Below are 18,718 nucleotides of genomic sequence, written 5' to 3'. Positions count from 1 at the left end.
AACAGAGATAAATTTCTAAGGAGTCCACAAACAACACGCGTTTCTTAAACCCTGTGATTGCTCCAGTTAATTCACTAGGAGATTAGGTTAAAATGGCTTCAAAATTTTTTTTTTACGTAGCATGTCATGAAGTTCTGGATCTTGCTGCCTGGAGAGGGCAAGTAGGGAGACACGTTCATGGCTAACAGGTTTGGTGCTGAAATGATCTCCAGAAGTGATAAGTCAGTGGAAACATTGATTTGCTCAGCTGGCAACTTAGAAAGTTGGAAAGCACAGGATAAACTAAGCAGTCAGTTTATTTAGTTGTAATAAATTCACAAGTGTAAGAAGGCCATGACTTGGTGCCATTTTTGAGAAACCAGTGATATAGGAAAATATGTGAATTTCTAATAGAAGACTTGGTATTCCACCTTTGATAAATTTGTTTTGTACAAACACAGATGCTTTTAATGTTAATGTCCCATACATGCAAACGGTGTTTTATGTTCTCTGTGTTTGTACTTTAAATCCATAAGTACATTGATCCTGGAGATCTTCATTAAGAATTGAATGTTCTCCTTCATTGTGATGTTTTATATTTTCTTATTATTTAGTGGAAAAACGCTCGTGTCTCATTGGATGTGTTTTTTGATAGCAAGTGTTCCAGTACCAAGAGAAGGCCTGCACAAGTATAAAAAAGCAAATTCTTGGCAAAATTAAAAGGAACAAGAGTTCCAACTGTAATGCTTCTGCAAGAGAAAACATGAGCATATAATAATTAGTCTGCTTTCAACATTTTTTTCTGTAACGTGAAGGGTGAAGGTGGTGAACTTAAAGAACTTTTTTGTTGTGGTGTGGAGTGGATATGGAACCTCTGCTGTGTGCTTTTAGTGGGACAGTACTGCAAGTGGGACAGTCTTTGTTAGTGATGGGAAGCTGCAAGACAAGGTGGGAAGGGTATGGCAGAGTAACTGGCTGAAAGATGCTTCCACCTTTCTGAAAAGAAATCTAATGCTGCATCTCTTCCGCCCACACCTAATGAAAGATAAAGCATTAATGCAGCTGCCTGGGAAATCTTCCAGTTTTGAGACTCATAAGAGTTGGAAAAGTGGCAGAACTATTCCTTTCAGTTGCTTTCAAACTACAAATGGAGTATAGTACAGTAAGCATACAAAATTGCCCTTCAATTCATTGTAAACAAAGCTGTCCATCAGAATGTGAGTACACAGGCTTTCCATTGTAACAACGTTTCAGGTCTATACACACAAACCTGGAAAGTGTACGAATTTTAAACTATCCCAGGCAAAATGCTAGTTGGATTAACCAAGTGTAACATTGTGATCTATCAGTAGGAATTCTGGGATCTGATCTATAATAAATTAAATCTCAATGCTAGCTCTCAATTTTGAGTGTCTTCTGCACCTGACACTGTTTTTATCTGATGATTTTAAGCTTCTCTTTTGCAGCTACTTTGCTTTCATTTTAACTTCCCAACCTTTTTTTTTTTTCCTGGGTATATCTCTGCATCTGTTGTGAAGTATAAACAGAGTAGGCTGCTGTGTGCAACGTGCCTGCAATATCCATTGAGTATCGATTCTCAAGTCCAATTCAGAATTTTACAAGTCGAGGGATCACAGGGCTCTGCACTTTTTATTTCTAGCTTCTTTACTGGTGTACCCCATACTTTTCTGACTTGTAACAAATTCATGGACATACAGCTACTCGGAGAAAGCTTTCTAATCTTCTTGGTTTCTCTGTAATGGACCCAATGTATATACGTGTTCACATACATCTGCATTAAAAAAAAAAATTTCGTTGTGTTCTAGTTAAAGTGCAAAAATTAAATCCATTTAAAATCTTTAAGTCTTGTTCAACTTCAGGGTTTTGCAGTTGGAGCAAATGGGGGCGGGCGATAATTGGTAGAGCTGTACAGTTATATAACTAAAAGCTTTTCTGCTGGAAGTTAGGAGAGCAGATTGCTTGGCCATCAATATGCAACACGTGTTCTTAATCTTCCCACAGTGTCCATGCAGAGGAGTACAGTCAAGCAGTGTGTATTGGTTTGGTAGATTAGTGTGTTCAAATAAAAATGCTATAAAAAAGTTTTCTTTGAGGTACAAATTTTTTTAGGAAAATAGAGGTGGTAGTATAGCACTTGAGGATTTAAATAGTAGTTGGTTTGCATAATTAATGATAGATATTATTCTTGAATTGAAATTATAACTGTTGATGGCTTTCGACATGAACAATGCCTTGTAAATCCTAGGAAGAAGAGACTTAACAATGTAGCACAGTGGTGATGAGTACTATATGCTATTATATGGTGAAAATGCACTGTTGCTATCACAGAAGAATGCTCAACTAGCCAGCATTCATAAATTGTGCCAAAATTTTACATAAATATACGTGAAAGCAGGGACTGGGGCATCAGTGGGTTTTTTCTGTACTTGAGCAGGGTTGTTTGGTTTTCATGGGAATATTTTTTGTTTTTAGTTTTTGGATGGAATGCTAGTATTCCATTGATCTTATTGTTAGTATGTACATTCACAGAGAAAAGTGATGCAATTAAAAGTATAATGTGACATTGGACTGAGATGAAAGACAGTAATGAATGTACACTATTTGCCCTGCAAGTTTGTTGGATTTGGTGTTACAGCTGTTATCCTACATAGTTTTTTTATATCTATCGGGAGATGTGACTTCAGCTTCTCTGCAGCATGTGCTAATTGTAAGGTTTATTTATCTGTGATGGAACAAGACCTTTGTATCAACTTCCAGATAAAAGCTCAAATGAAAGCGCTGCTTGAATACAAAAGCTTGAACCATTACCTCTGAGCGAGCATCTGAAGTCTACTGAATTTTGTGTTAGAGGTAAATAAGATGCTGTGCTGCTGTTGTAAGATAAGGTCTATTTGGGACCCTTGGTTTATTCAGTTTCTTTATAATCAGCCTTAGAGTTTGTAAATCAGATTTTTTCTTTTTGAGTCATCAAAGGGAGAATCAGTGTAAAGTGACCTCAGTAACAGTCAAGGCTGTTAACATTTTCTTTGTTACAGATCATTGCCAGAAAAGGTCTGGACTTGGCCCTAAATCGTGGCGGGGGGAGGGGGGTGTTCTTTCTCCTCTTCCTTTGGGTAGAGGAAATAAAGCAAGGCAAAACAAAGCAGGTTTTGGTGCAGCACAGTTAATTAAGCCTTGATGCAGGCCTCCAAAGGCATTGCCTGACTTCCTGCAGATACTTAAATTTGCCCACCATGGAGTTTGCAGTGTTACAAAATAGCCAAGACAATCTCTTGACTTTAAGGCACAAAAAGAGGGATCCTTACTCAGCCCCCAACTGCAAATCACTTGCGCTTTTTCTGCTATGTTTACTGGGAGCTGCTCTTTCTAGAGAAGTCACTTGTTAGATTGACTTCATTGCAGTGAAGTGAAACAAATCATAATTATATGAGGTTAAATAAAGTGGTAGAGGTTAAAGCATGAAAAATCTGTGTCCTGTCATGTAAGACATGCTTTGAGAAAGTAAGCAGGTTATTTTTCTATACAGAAACTGGAAATCAGAAATTTGTCAGTTTAACCAGTGGCATCCATAGGACAGGCACGCTTTGCATTTTACAGAAGGCCTGTGAGTGTTCATCTGGGTTTAAGAATAGGAGAAATAGAGGCGTGATGTTGAAAGGAAGAGTAACCTTGCTTGAATATGTTCTGTTTTCAGGACTACTTTGTTTTGTCTTATTACTATTGCCAGATTTGTGTGATCTTCTTGACAGTAGGAGGAGAAATGGACAGATATGTATGAAAATAATTGCAGGTCAAATTTGTCCAATGACTCTCCTTTCATTAGTTGGTAGGCTTTTCTGCACATATATGGATGCACATCATAGAACAACGGCTTCTGCTGTGTATCTGCCAGCTTTCACTGGCCATTTAACTAGAGGATGATGCAAAAAAATTGTCATAACACATTTCTTATGAAAAAGAGTAACTTCAGAATGCATGTACCTAAGATAATCTTAGCATGGAGAATCTGAATATTGCTGCTTTTTTTTTTTTTTTCGTAGTTTGTGGAGACATCCATGGTCAGTTCTTCGACTTGATGAAACTGTTTGAAGTAGGAGGTTCTCCTGCCAACACACGGTATCTCTTCCTGGGGGACTACGTGGACAGAGGGTACTTCAGCATTGAAGTAAGTTTTTTATTTCTGTTTTTGGCTGTGAAACTGCTTGCAGCCTGTTTTATATATTTAGCATCATAATTTAACCCATTCAGGAATACTAAAGCTCTTTGCAAGTATCACTTGTCAGCGGAATAAATCCATGTTAATGTCACTTTTGGGGTTTTCATAAAGGTTGCTTGGTGTCCAGCCAAATTCCACTATAACTGTGCTGGAAAGCTGATGGAGAATGGACGTTGGTGCTAACTAGGGGCCATCCAAATGTAGCACAGAAGGCAGTCTGCTCTGCAGCTTGCACAGACTAAATCAGACGAATAGACATCAGCTATTAGAAAAGAGGCATAACAGGTAAACTAAATGCAAACTCTCATCGTTCAGTTGGATGCAAATTTTAAGAAAATGGAAGGACTAGATAGTGGGTCAAAGAGACATAAACAGATGAGCAGATAACAGATAACACACTGTGCCAGGGACAACAAACAAGTTCTGTTTAGATATAGCATGCAAGAATACACGATCTCTGACTTTTAATGCTCCTGGATACATAGAGAATAAGTGACGCATATGTGCTCTGTTGAAGATACTAGGACCTAGTATAGACTCAAGTACTAGATTGTAGAATGTGGAGGCCAAATGACAGCATCTTTAGTTGGCTTCTGCAGGAAACAGTGTCCAGTCAAACCTGCGCACCTTTAACTAGAAATGAGTCAAATACCAAGCGTAGATCCTTTGTTTCAGTTCTCACAAAACAAATGAGATTTTTATTTCTGTTCTGTGTGGCCGCTTTGTTTTGCAGTCTGACAGGCAAGATGCACAATTATCGAATAAACCCTAACCTGGGTTTGTTCATACAGGTCAGAGTTGATTTAGTCACCGAGTGCTCAGTCAGAAACCCTTGCATCAGCGTTTGATTTAGAGCTTGACGCCTTTCTCCGAAAAATTCAGACTTTAACTCCCTCTGAGTCAGGGGAGAACACCTGTTATCTGTTAGAAGGAATGTAGGTCCTATGATACACTGCTGTGTGTCTGTGACTAGATACAATAGCAGCGAGGGAAAACACATATACTGCTGTTTCATTCTACATGGCACATCTTAGTACACTGTTGTCACATTGATATCAAAATATGTAATCCCAAGCATCTGAATTATTTATAATGTCTTTGTAAAATAAATCAGTGCGTTATCTTGCCAGTGTTATATTTATAGTATAAAAAGAAATTTCTTAAAAATACGATTCAATTAAACAACTTTTGCTTTATTAGTCATTTTAAAACTTAATTTAAAATGTTAACAGAATCTTTTGTTACATTTTACAAATGGAAATATACTGTTCCAAATGCAAATGCTGTAAAAAGTTAAGAACAGCAAGGTGCTTTAGCCCACCTGTCAAAAATGAGTATAGTCAGGATTTAGCCTCATACTGAAGTCAGCACTTTGATCATCATTTTTTTGAGATACGTGTGCCTACTTCCTCCCTTCTCTGATCCACAGTGAGCTGTAAGACGAATCAACGTTGTGGATTACCATGCTGGATTGCTTGGGGAACACTGGAAGCGTAGGGAATTGCTTCACAGGCTTAAACTGTTGTGCAGCTCTATCTTGAACTGCCATTTTTTGGTTGTGATACCCTAGTTCATTATCTCCTGTAGAATTCAACCAAGCCAAGTTGTATCTTGAAGAGGAGCGTTTTGTCTTCATTTCTAGATATGTTTTTAATCTAAGAAATAGAACACGTGGATTTGCTTCAGCTTTCAAGTGTTTGTCTTGACAGTCTGGGAAAATCTGCTCCAGGACTATTGCTGATTGTAGAAAGCCATATACCACAAAGCAAAATAGCTTATGGGTGGGGAATAAGCCCCTTAAAATTCCTCATTTAGCAACCTGCGCATATATGTTTAGCAAATTATATTCTGAATTTAGTTTTTCCATTCTGGAACACTACTTGATTAACAAATGCCTTTGAAAGGAAAGGCAGATTTCTGGTTTGTAAGTGTTTGGATGTAGAGTTATGCATTCAGACATGAACTCAGCACAATAAGTAGTGACAAGGAAAGGGAAATGGTGAAGAATGCAATTTGGCATGTCAGGGTGGAGTGGGGGGAGGATGGTTTTTGTGGAGAAGGGGCCGTAAGCACGTCCAGAAGGCACTAGCTCTTGCCAGTACTTTGTGTTGGAGAAGTTGTGGTGTTAGACAATCCTAGCCTAATCTCAGTGCATGTCAGTCACACAACGATCTTTATTCCATCAGTCAGCTGGCTCCTCTTTCCTCTATGTAGACACAAGACTATTGCAGTTCTCAAGTCTTTCCAAAAGAAGTATGTAGTTAGTCCAAAGTAATAGTCATGAGTAACATAAGCTTTAACAAGAAATCCCTTTGATTTTCGTGTGATATCTAGCGTAAAAGTGACACCATTGAGCCTAGACCTAACTGAGTTCTGGTAGTGGGCGAGATAATCCTTGTCTGTGGGCTGCAAAGCATTTGGGATTCTTCTGGATGAAAGGTGCTATATAATGTAAGCTATTATGATTAAGAACAAAGGAAAAAATTGCATAAGGTAGGTGGAAGGCATTTGATAATGCAGAGGGAGAAAGAGAGAAGTATTTGTATAAGGCACTCAGCAGAAATTACAGCCCTTGCCCCACGGAGCTTTTGATCTAAGGGCTCAATCTTTCACGTCTGTGCTCCGTTTTCACCAGAGTTAACTTCACCATTTGAAGGGAGGGTCATTTATGTCTTTAGAATTGGTTCTAAGGAAGGTATTGCAGGATGAGAGAGTAATAAAGAAATTACAGCATATAAGTCAAAATTTTAGGTAGGTTGAAATGAGGTTTCTCAGCACAGACCAAACCTTTGTCCTGTAGCTGCACTCTCTTTTCCATTTGACCTTTTGGCAGAACCTGAGCATTTCTTCACTTGGAATAACAAATTTCTGCAAGTTGCAATATCTGATACAGCACACTTGTTTCCTTGACTCTGTAACTGATAACATTTCCCTATTGTGCTTGTGCACCATTCCAGGGTTTTGACTCCAGAGTAGAAACCCCTCCGTTCTTGCTTTCAAGCAAGTTCTATGGTCATGGAGAAAATAAACCCAAATGATCAAAACAGAGGGCTATTTTTAAGTCTAAAGAATAGCTAAAGCATAAGTGGTTCTGCAGGAATGGGTTGTAAGGAAGAATGACTAATCTCTACCTGAGTCTGAAATGAAAACTCTCTTTTGAAAGTCAAACATGAGTGCCATGCAGTGATGGGGAAATATACATATAGACTGCTTTTCATCACAGTCTTGGAAAAATTACCATCAGAGTAATTACCAACTGTAATGCATTAATAATATTATGTAAATGAATAGTTGGAATTATTTTCCGGCTCAATCCCACATAAAAACATACAGTCTTAAATGTCAATTGAATATCATAAGACACATGCTGATCATTTTTGACAGAATATTTAGTTAAGATATGGAGAATTAAACCAACATTCAAAAATGAACAAAACCAGAGTTCTGTTTTAAAGTTAAAAACATTTGTACATTTTCATTTCCTAAACACAGAGACTGAAATTCCAGAAGGTTAAACTGATTTTGTTGTATTTCGAGCAAGAATAAAGCGAGTCGTGAATTTAATCATTGGACCTTGCATCGATTAAAAAAACATCTGGCACTTGAGATGCTTCTGAACTCACTACAGTGAAATTATTAACTGGTATCTCCCAAGAAAATAATTACATATAAACAAATTTGTGTTAGCAAACTGTGAGCAAAGTGAATGCTATTGAAACCATGTGCTTGTCATCTCCCAAGTCTCCGCTCACTTTCTATTGAAAGAATAAACGCCGTTTAGTTTCCTCCATTGCTCTACTGTGTTAATGTTTTCCAATAAACATCTTAATTTAAAATGGGTTTGGCTGATCAGGAATAATTTACCTGTGAAGTCAATTTTCTCACTTCTTTCGGAGCAAATAAAATCCTAATACCTTGCTTGTCCTAAATTTCCTTGTCCTTTTCTTCTATGTAACAGTAACAAATATGTTTCTTTGTAGCAAGAATTTGCATCTTGTAAGATCTCATTTTTCCTAAGCAGTGCTCCTCAGAGTCATGAATATTAACTAATTCAACAAATTCAGTTTATTTTTTTATATATTAGATTCCCAGATGGGAACATGTGTTTGTGTCAGGGCTGTCCTTGTGGTTCCTGTGCCAGCCCTTTCCAGACCAAGTCTACAACAAGCCAAGAACTCCTTTTAGCTGCTGGGAGAGAGCATGGGGCGATGCCCTGGAGGTTGCTCACACTGTTGCCCCAATACTGCTTCCATCTCTCCGAGATCCATCTCCACAGAAAACAGCTGGGGTCAAGACTCAAAGTCCAATGAAGAGAGATAAGAGCCAGCATTTCTATATCTGTTTATAAAGTACTAGCTGTAAGAATTAAAGGAACATTTAAGAAAAAGAATTTTCTAGTCACTTTTTGGTTGAAAAAGAGGTCCTTTGTTTTTGGACATTTTGAGGTACTTTCAGGGGCTGAAATGGGACTTTGGTGGTCTAAACACTAGAAAAGAATGTAAAGCAAGTATCGATATTTTGGAGTTGATCACTTTGTATAAAATCACCGGTGAGACTAGCTGGAACAGAGTCTTGCAATAATTTGAAGTCTAGAGGTGCTAAAGCACCATGCAGGTGGCAAAACAAGATCTCAAAGCAGCTTGAGACTATTCAACAGATGTTTAAAAAAAATATAAAATGAAGTTGAATGATTAAGATGACATTATTGAGCAACACTTCGGAAATAGCTGAGACCCTGACTGTGAGAAACGGATTCACTGTTACTCAACAAGAATTCTGTTTGCACAGCAGTAACCTTTTTGATTTTCAAATATGCAGCCTATGTGAACGTGATCTCTGGTTTTAGAAACACAAAAACCAGGTAAAAGCCAGAGCACATTGGTAAAAAAAGTTGTGATAGAGACCGTAAGTTGTCACCGAAGGTCTGGTTGATGAAAGGTTTAATGCAACCGTATTGTCCCTGTTCTGCAGCAGACTGTTAAGAGAAGGGATCATAATTTATGCCTTGAAAGTTGGGGGGAGAAAAGAGTTGGGGAAGAAATCCTCATTGCAGTGAAGACAATACAATTTTTTCTTTATTTTCAGTAGTGTACAGAGTCTTATTTCTCTGTGCTCAGGGTTGGTAGTTCAGAAATGGTAAGACCTTGGATCTCTTTTGGTTTGGTTATAGATGCAACGTATCTTTATTTTTCTTAGAAATACAGCCATAATAAGTAGTCATACCAGTAATGTGAAGGCAGTTATGTTTGTTGAAAGGTACGTGGTTTCTATTGTCATTCCACACAGCTGTACCTGTACTTGGTACTGCAATGGTATAACTATTTTAGTGCAGTTAAAGTAATGCAATTTTTCTATATAGGCAAGGGGGTGAGTTACAAAGCGAAGAGGCTATTCAGATATACTGTTCCACAGCTCACAGAACATCAGTAGAGACCTTAGTAACATGTGGCTGGTACTACCCTTTTGAATATTAATTACCTTGCCTTTATTCACACTTAATTTCATCTGCTGGTGAGTGCCCAATGGCATCAGTCATTTGGGGAGCTAACAGAACAAGCTCGCTCTTGACACATGCACCCAGAAGTGAGTGACTGTGTTGCTGTGGTTGCGGTCTAGTGGTAATGGTAATGGTTTCTCAGGGTTCCTTGTTTTGAGCACCTGACTTGAGATGTGTGCAAGAGGTCTGGGGCTTTTGGTTTTCCTTTTCAGAAGGAGCTGGGATGTCAAATTGTGCTAAGGCTCAATTTTAGCATGCAAAAGTAGAGTTACATACCGAGTCCATTTCAAAAATATGTGCCTTTGGCTTACATAGTACTTAATTGCACAAGCCTTTTCTTTCCTGATGGTGAGGCTGCCAAAGCCTCAGCAGGAAAACAGCTTGACTATAGGGGCTGGGAGGTGAGCAGATACCTCTTTGTTATAAAATTAACATATCTGCTATTTCAACAGCCGAAAGACATTAAGCAAGTAAGCAGGGGTGCCGTTTGAGGGCTGGTATTTGAGAGATGTAACCTTTTTTTTATTTCATAGTTAAAGGCCAAGAATACCTTAGAGATGTCTGCATTGCAAGATTACTGCCCTACATTTTACACAGAGTCATAGGAGAGCTGATGTATAGTATTCTCTTAATGAAAAAGTTGGAGGGGAGAGAGAGGGAAACCCACCAGATTTTAAAATATTGCTATGAGGAATCACTATTACTAAATTAACAAATGTCTTCCAGAGGGGTTTGGACATACTGGAGAAGTGGGCTTGTGTGAGCCTCGTGAGGTTCAACACAGGTCCTACACCTGAGTTAGGACAATCCACAGTTTTGATACAGGATGGGGGATAATGTGATTGAAGAGCAGCCCTGCAGAGAAGGACTTGGGACTGTTGATTGATGAGAGGCTGAACATGAGCCGGCAGTGTGCGCTCACAGCCCAGAAGACCTACTGTATTCTGGGCTGCATCAAAACAAGCATGGCCAGCAGGTCGAGGGAGGTGATTCTGCCTCTCTATTCCTCTCTTGTGAGGCCCCACCTGAAGTATTGTGTCCAGTTCTGGAATCCCCAACATAAGGATATGGAGCTGTTGGAACGGGTCCAGAGGAGGGCTACAAAGATGATCAGAGGGCTGGAGCACCTTCCCTAGGAGGCTGAGAGACTTGGTCTTATTCAGCTGGGAGAAGAGAAGGCTCTGAGGAGATCTTATAGTGACCTTCCAGTACCTGAAGGGGCTACAAGAAATCTGGGAAGGGACTTTTTGCAAGGGCATGGAGTGATAGGACGAGGGGGAATGGCTTTAAATTGGAAGGGGGAAGATTTAGCTTCAACATTAGAAAGAAATTCTTCACGAAGAGGGTGGTGAGGCACTGGCACAGATTGCCCAGGGAAGTTGTGGATGTCCTCTCCCTGGAGATGTCCACGGCCAGGTTGAATGGGTCCTTGAGCAGCCTGGTCTGGTGGGAGGTGTCCCTGCCCATGGCAGGGGGGTTGAAACTGGATGATCTTTAAGGTCCCCTCCAACGCAAACCAGTCTATTATTCTATGACTCTATTAAATAACTGAAGATTGTAAACTCAGGTTTTCAACAAGGGCAAATTATCATGAATCTTTTGACTTCAGTAATTATTACTATATGCAAAGCATAGTTAATAAAACGTAAAACAAGAGTGTTTGCTCATGATATATTATTTGAACATGAGTTTTTTGTATGTGTAAGTTGAAAAGCCATGAAAAATTGCCACCCTCATTCATGTTATTTAGATTTCGTGGGAAAAGAAAAAAATCAGTGTCTAGTTCTTGTTTACTATTATATATTGCATCACTGGACCTCTGAACAGAAAAGGGAGAAATTTAAATAAATTATGTGAGCAAAATAAACCTTTATTTTGGTACCATTGAAAGCAACACAAAATATAAATGATGGGCTTACATTACTTCAGTACTGGCAGAGAAATGCAGAACTTCCTGAACTGCATCGATTTTCTTTCATCTTCCCACTCTGGTTCTTCAAAGGAAGTATTGAAAAAAAAAAAAAAGAAAAAAAAAATCTATGATAAGGAAATGTAGAGAGATCTACCTGTAAGCAAGTATCAAGTGCCAAAAAAACACTATCCCTATTTTGCCTGTTTCCCACATCTGGCTGATATTTTAAGTCTCTAGTGCTCCTTCCGATCTTCCCAAGTCTTTATGAAGATTGAGAACTTAGTTATAAAGGAATTATAAGCCACTCCTTTTTTTTTTTCTTTTAATAAAGCACTTCATCTAAGCACTAATCAATGTACTTTTCTAAACTGCAGAGTACTTTGGCAGGATTAGAAGCTCTAGGGTAACTTGGATACAACATTAAAAGCTGAAACCTTCCTTGCGCAAATGGAGAAGTCGCTTTAAACTTCTTGTCTCACAACATTTAAATCAAACTTTTGTATTAGCCAGTGAGTTCAAAGAAGTGGAAGGTTCTGGGAATTCTTGGAGGAATGAGGAATTCATCATCAAAAAGAGGAAGAATTGTACTGGTAACATGGAGAAGTGGAGGCTTCCTTCTCCATTGAAGTGAAATCCTCAAACCAAAGTCTTCTCTCTTCTGCATGAACTCCAGCAAACTTTCCCCAGGCAAATCCTTTGTGGTTGTTTTGGGTCACAGCAGATAATTCCTCGGATCTAACACCATCATTTCATGCTGGTTTATGTCAGCATGATCTACCTGGCATTCTAATGTCTCATCTCTCTTCCTGCAGTGGCAGTAGCACCCAGGAGACGGCATGAGCTGGTAGACCTTCCATGTGTTTCCAAGGAGGAGAATTGTTGTTGCAAGTTCTGGAGGATGCTGCCTATACTTCTTGCTCTTTTTACCTGACTCTAAATCCTTTAAATAGAAGTATAGAAACTACGAAGCACAGGCAAAGCATCCAGACATTTACATGTAATAAATTCAATACAAAGAGTAGTAGTATAAAAACCCCTGCTGCTATGTAATTATCTATGGGTAGCATGAGGTTTAGCACAAACATAAAAATGCTGTGTCCGTTTTCCTGATTTCTTTTTTTTTTTTAAGGTGAGAACTGTGTGAGAAACAGAGGCAGAAATCAAAATGTTCAGATGTGATTAAAGTAATTCTTCTGTTTATCAAGACATTCTGATTTGTGGGAGGGAACTCATTCCATACATGTTTAGAGGCATTACATTGACAAAATTGCTGATTTTGCTCTAAACAGAAACTGTGGTTAGAAATACATTCTAAATTTCTAAGCTATTGACTATTACAGTAAATAAAGAAAATTTTGTCAACAGAGTGGAGTGTTAGGAGGTAGTTGTAAATAAAAATATCTTTTGTTTCTTGTGCAACAGTTCTGCAGTTCATGGATATTCAAGGAAGGAAGGGTTGGAGCAGAAATTGTTCAGATATTTTTCTAGCTCTCGTTTTTTGAGAGGCATTCTTGCAGATACAGGCTCATCTCATGGGATAGATAGGTCTTATTTCCATCAGCTTCCTTGGAACTGTATGTTTGTCATCCGGGTACGTGAACAAGGTCATCCTGCATGAGGGTAGATCTTCCATGAAGCTTGAAAGTTTACTAATTTGTCGAGAGTTTCCTAATGCTTTGGTATCATTGCCATGTCAGTTTTGTTTTCAAAACAACTATTTTAATTGGAAGGGTTAGAGAGGTCTTAGCAAAGATTAGCCTCTTTGAGTCTTCTTTATTTATCTTTATAAACACGTCTAGAAGAAATGTTATCTTAAGTAGAAATTTTCTGGAAAAATAAAAGGCTTTATAGAAGTTTTGTAGTAACAATTTAATGCAAAAGCTTTGTGGACTTTTTCTTGGTCGTTTATACAGAACAAGTTAAGTGTTCATGTAAAAGCTATGTAATACTGGAAGCTGAGGTATTTCCTGAAATGTGGGTTAAATTGTTCTAGGACAACTTTTCCTTAAGCCAGGAAATGTGTATCTTCCGTTGAACTTGTTTCCATCACGGGTTTCTGCCTAACCTGCTAGGTAGGGAGTGCACATTTCAGAGATGCACAGCGTTAGTTGTGGATAGCTGGGGCGGCAGGAGATAATGCATGAGTAAACAGGGACATCCCATTTAGAAAAGTTCTAAACTTTATCAGAAAATACTGATACTAGTTTCAGACAGTCCAAGTTGAAGTGCAGCAAAATGTTTGCATATAATGTCTGAAGAGTGAAGTTAATCTGCTGCCATTTTTTTTTAATTTATTTTTTGATGATGAAGACGAACATATTGCTTGAATTACTTAATTATGAGTTCTCTTTTTCTCTTGTTTCTGATTTGCAGTGTGTGCTGTACTTGTGGGCCTTGAAAATCCTTTACCCCAAAACACTGTTTTTACTTCGTGGGAATCATGAATGTAGACATTTAACAGAGTATTTCACATTTAAGCAAGAATGTAAGTCTACCTTGTTACTTTTCTCCTTTTAGCTCCCTTTCCACAACTTAGTTTGTTATTTTCCGAACATTTGATACTTGTTTACTATGAGTAAATTTAAATATACACTTCATGTTAACTATCAGTAATTTTTAACTGTAATTACTGTTCCCTGAGAAGACAGTCATCTTGTAGGGGTTAGAGAGGGTGGCTTAGTGCTGGAGAAAGGAAGGGCTTAGACCCTCCGCAGTGGATAGAGACTGACTACCTGTACAAACCCAGAGTGCTGTCACTTGGGGCTGCAGGTATTGAGCTACATTCACTTGCCAGCTTGGGCTAGGAAGCAACCCTGGGCTACCACGGGGTCATTTACGTCTGGATGCTCTTGGTAAACCAATGCTGCTGCTGCTTTCTGCAGCGACTCAGAGTTTGCTGCCCCGCACAGCAGCTTGGCAGTCAAAACCTGCATGCGTGCCAGCTCTGGCACCTCTGCGACACGTCCTTGATTGCTAGTGGAGGAGGTGACATCTCACTGGGTCTTGTCTGCAGCAGGAGGAAAATGCGAACAATTTTTATGTTGCTATTTGTTGTTTTTTTTTTTTTCATTTAGGTATAGCATGTTCACATTTACCCTGTAACTAAGCTAAAATTTTCAGAGTTCTCTTTTAATAGGGATTCCTTTCTGTGCTGCAAGTGGCATATAAAATCTCATTAGATGTAGACCTTCACCTGCACAATGAAGCTTTCTTTTTTTCCTGTGGCACTGCAAGGTGCAACTATTGCCATACATCTACGTTCGCTTTTCAGCATCAGGGATAAAGGAAATGTTAATTGTCTCAAAGGCTTCATGGTTTACTGACTTTAATATGCGTATTGGTAAATTAACATTTCAGTTTCATTTTACCACCTCGTTCATTTCATAGTGGCATTTCTGTAGATAATTAATTATAAGGGACTGGGCTAAAGTTCTGATTACTTCACAGAGAGCGTATTGAGCAATAATGTAGTAGACAATAACCGTTCAGCAGACCTTTTAGGATTTGCTGTATAGATTTCACAGCAGACTATAATGGTATATTAAATTATTTATTTACGGGTTTTTTAGAAAAAATATAATAAACTTGGCAGAACTTATTCTGCCAAGAACTTTTATTAGTTTCACCTCAGAGCCTAAAGAATTTTTCTAACTGTGAAAAACAATAATCCTAAAGAATTTTTTGCAAGAGGCAATCTTTGGTACAGTCCTCAATGCAAGAGAGAGCAAGACTGAGATACTAAGTAGCATCCTAATTTCTTCTTTCCTCTTAAATATTAATGGCACTTTCTGATACCATGTTAATCTTTAAAAGGTAAAATCAAGTATTCAGAACGCGTATATGATGCCTGCATGGATGCCTTTGACTGCCTTCCCCTGGCTGCTCTGATGAACCAGCAATTCCTGTGTGTACATGGTGGCTTGTCTCCAGAGATCAACACCTTAGATGACATCAGAAAAGTAAGTCTGTATAGTGCTCAAGTCTAAGAAGTGAACAGTTAATCACCAGCAAGTAAAACCTGAAGCCTCTTTTCACTGTTGTTCATTTTTGCAAGATGCTGTTGTGTCACTTTGACATTCATGTTGATACTATCACCTTTTAATAGTCTTTTTAGGTAGACCATAAAAGGAATTGCTGCAGTTAGTGGTGTTTTATTGAGGCAAGGAAATCACCAGCATCCAGTAAAACAAAGGATTTATCATCTTTCTAAAAAAAATATGTTAGGTATATAAGTATTTAGGAGCAAAAGAATGCATAGTGTTAATATCTTGAAAATATTGTCTGTTGGCACGATGTAAGCACAATATCTGATGATTCCCTGTGCCTTGTTAGTCATTCTGTGCTTTCTTGGAGAAGAGGTAAAAATAGCTCCAGAAGAACCTCACAATTCTTAAAACCTAATAAAAAAGTATGGTATGATCGCAATACGTATAGTCAAAACAACATTATTATTCTAAAAAGAGTTGACTTATTTTCAATATGTCCAATATTTTTAATAGTAGTATGCTTGGGTGCTGGTGCCTAGCAAATTGCCTAAGCAAGGCCTAGTAAGCTGATGCTTGTGTGGTACTCTTGTGTTCTGAGAAATTTCTTATGAATCTCATGAAAGCTTAGAGAACAATGTCAAACAGTTTCTTCACGTAATGCAGAGCTGTTGCACGTTATCAAGGATTATTTTATTTTCAGGTTCTTTGTAGAAGAGATCGCAGTTGGTACTTCTAAAAGGAAGTATTTAAATAATTCATCCTTAGTGTATCCAGCAGGGAAGATTTTCTTATTTCTTGCTTGCAATTTGAGACTTGCAAACATGGTTATGTACTGGTGAGCTTTAAAGTTCCTAAAAGATAAAATACATTCCATGGTTAATTTACAGCCTACTAAGAACTTAATATGATGCAAAAAAAAAACCAAACAAACCCCCAACAAAACAAAAAGCCTGAATCAGTAATTATATGTTTTGATTTAAAAGTGATTAGATTAAGATATTAACTGCACTTTTAAAACTTACTGAATGTAAAGGTTTCTTTCAGAGGTAAAGGTTCACTATCTCATCAAGCAAAAATATTCTCAGCCTAAAAATTATCTGGTTTTGCAACAATGTAATAGCAGCGTAAACTTGTTTAGCTCTCAGATTCTAGATTGGTGTAATTTACATTTTAACTTCAGGCAAACACACTAGCAGGTTTATTTATTTGTGGCAATCAGCAGGAGTTGGTTTTAAATATTTATAAATTGTTATTTAGTTTAAATGAATTATCATTACAAAAGCATTAATTGATAGAGGACTGAAATAAGTTAGAAGTGTAGTATTCACAGTATGCTGTGAATTTTTCATCATTAGGATGCAAAGGTAAAATTGTAGACATGTCTTATTGAAACTTTTTAACAATGTTGAAAAACATAAAACCAGTTCTTTCTCTTTGAAATTCGTCGGGGTTTTTTTAGGGGAGGGAAAAAAGGTATGTTAAGTATGCTATTAAATCATTATTTGATCTTTCTGGTCAGAGTTGAGATTGTTTTGGACTGTGAGCCCGATTCATACAACTATCTTAACAAAGGATGTTTTTAAATTAAAGAGTTCTTGCAGAGGAATAGTGATTTTTAACATTTCCCTCTTTTGCTATACTTTGTCTTATTTGCAGTATGATTCTATGTAATTTGGATTTTTTAATACCACTTCTCAGGCAGAAAGGATTTTTTATCTCCTTAATTAGGGCTAAGGTTATGAGAGCCATAACTATGTCGTGGCAAGATGCTGCAATGCAGGGATGTTGTCTTGGTATTTAAATACAATTCTTGTGAAAATGTATTTAAATCAAAATCGGAATTTGCTTTGAAATAACTTGTATTTTTTTTCCTTGAAGAGCCTCACTCACATAAATCAAGTGACATGATGTTTGAAGAAAGATTAAATACAGAAGTATCTTCTCTTTTATCCACTGAAATGCTTGCATAAAAAAGGAAAAAAGGAAAAAAATTGCGGACAATAGTTCACGTAGAATTTTCAGTTATACCTCTTTGTCAGTGTTAGCAAAGAGTCTTTTACTTATTCAAAATCGATTGCTTTAAAGCTGAGAGCAATTCAAAGCTGCAAAATAGATTGCTTTGGGTCTTTATTTGCCAACCCATAGAATGAAAAATAGTAACTTTGCCTCAGCATTTCTGTGATTCATGGTTGAAAAGTTAGTATTTCTTTGTCTCCTATATTTCTTAGTTAGATCGATTCAAGGAACCACCTGCATATGGACCTATGTGCGATATCCTGTGGTCAGACCCGTTGGAGGACTTTGGAAATGAGAAGACTCAGGAACACTTTACTCACAACACAGTCAGGGGGTGCTCATACTTCTACAGGTGAATATTACTCCTTTGAATGGGTTTCTGTAGGTGAACTTGTTCTGACATTGCAGTATAAATGTTTGCTTGAAGTTTGTGGCACTACTTAGATAATTGGACATTTTCTGCAGGCTTGCCTTGTTTTCAGGTAAATTCATGTTTGGTTTATTTGTATTTTGCTTTCACTCACAGCAGGGAAACCCTAAAATTACTTACTTTCATTCACCAACGCCTGTTCATTTTGCTTATTTCTCTTGTTGTACGTTAGAGAATGAATGTGTCACTTCTTAAAAAGGGTAGGTAGCTACATTTCTAGTTTGAAAATTAGAACTTAGTTTTGATTGAAGGATGCTGACATTGGAAAACACTACCTATCACTCTGCAGGGTAAGTAAAAATTGTGATTTCACACACGTGGGTACTTTTTTTTCAGTTGTATCAAACCTTTGTTTGTGTTTGGCAGTAGTTCTTCCCAAGAAATTCAGGATTTGTACAGCATTGGTTAAATGGGACTTCGAAGAGTTGGGATGCAGATAAGTGCCTGTAACATCCTTGCAGAAACATGTATAGACTTAGGTGCAAAGACATCAATTGTAATTAATCTTTGAAATTATTTCTTTCCATTGGGGTTTCGTGGTAAAATATAACTGTGAGAATATTCCTGAAAAAAAGTAATAGTAACAGGAATAGAAGAACATCTAAAGCAAATCTGTGGGTTAGTTTGTGACTATTTAAAGGAAGCTTTCCTTTCTGGTTCC

The 18,718-nt window shown here is 37.7% G+C and overlaps 1 protein-coding gene across 2 annotated transcripts in view; it reads left to right on the top strand.

The window, feature by feature from the left end:
- Positions 1–18,718, top strand: part of PPP3CA (protein phosphatase 3 catalytic subunit alpha) — a 197,372-nt gene that overhangs the window by 132,905 nt on the left and 45,749 nt on the right. For both annotated transcript variants that reach the window (XM_054065402.1, XM_054065401.1), the window contains exons 3-6: positions 4,041–4,165; positions 13,999–14,110; positions 15,439–15,584; positions 17,840–17,979. In XM_054065402.1, coding sequence (XP_053921377.1) covers positions 4,041–4,165; positions 13,999–14,110; positions 15,439–15,584; positions 17,840–17,979 — 523 coding nt within the window. The remainder of the gene's footprint in view (positions 1–4,040; positions 4,166–13,998; positions 14,111–15,438; positions 15,585–17,839; positions 17,980–18,718) is intronic.

This window comes from Cuculus canorus, chromosome 4 (genome assembly GCF_017976375.1).
Source record: "Cuculus canorus isolate bCucCan1 chromosome 4, bCucCan1.pri, whole genome shotgun sequence".
Lineage (NCBI taxonomy): Eukaryota > Metazoa > Chordata > Aves > Cuculiformes > Cuculidae > Cuculus > Cuculus canorus.
Note: the sequence above shows the minus strand (reverse complement) of the source record. Positions and strands in the feature narration are given on the sequence as shown.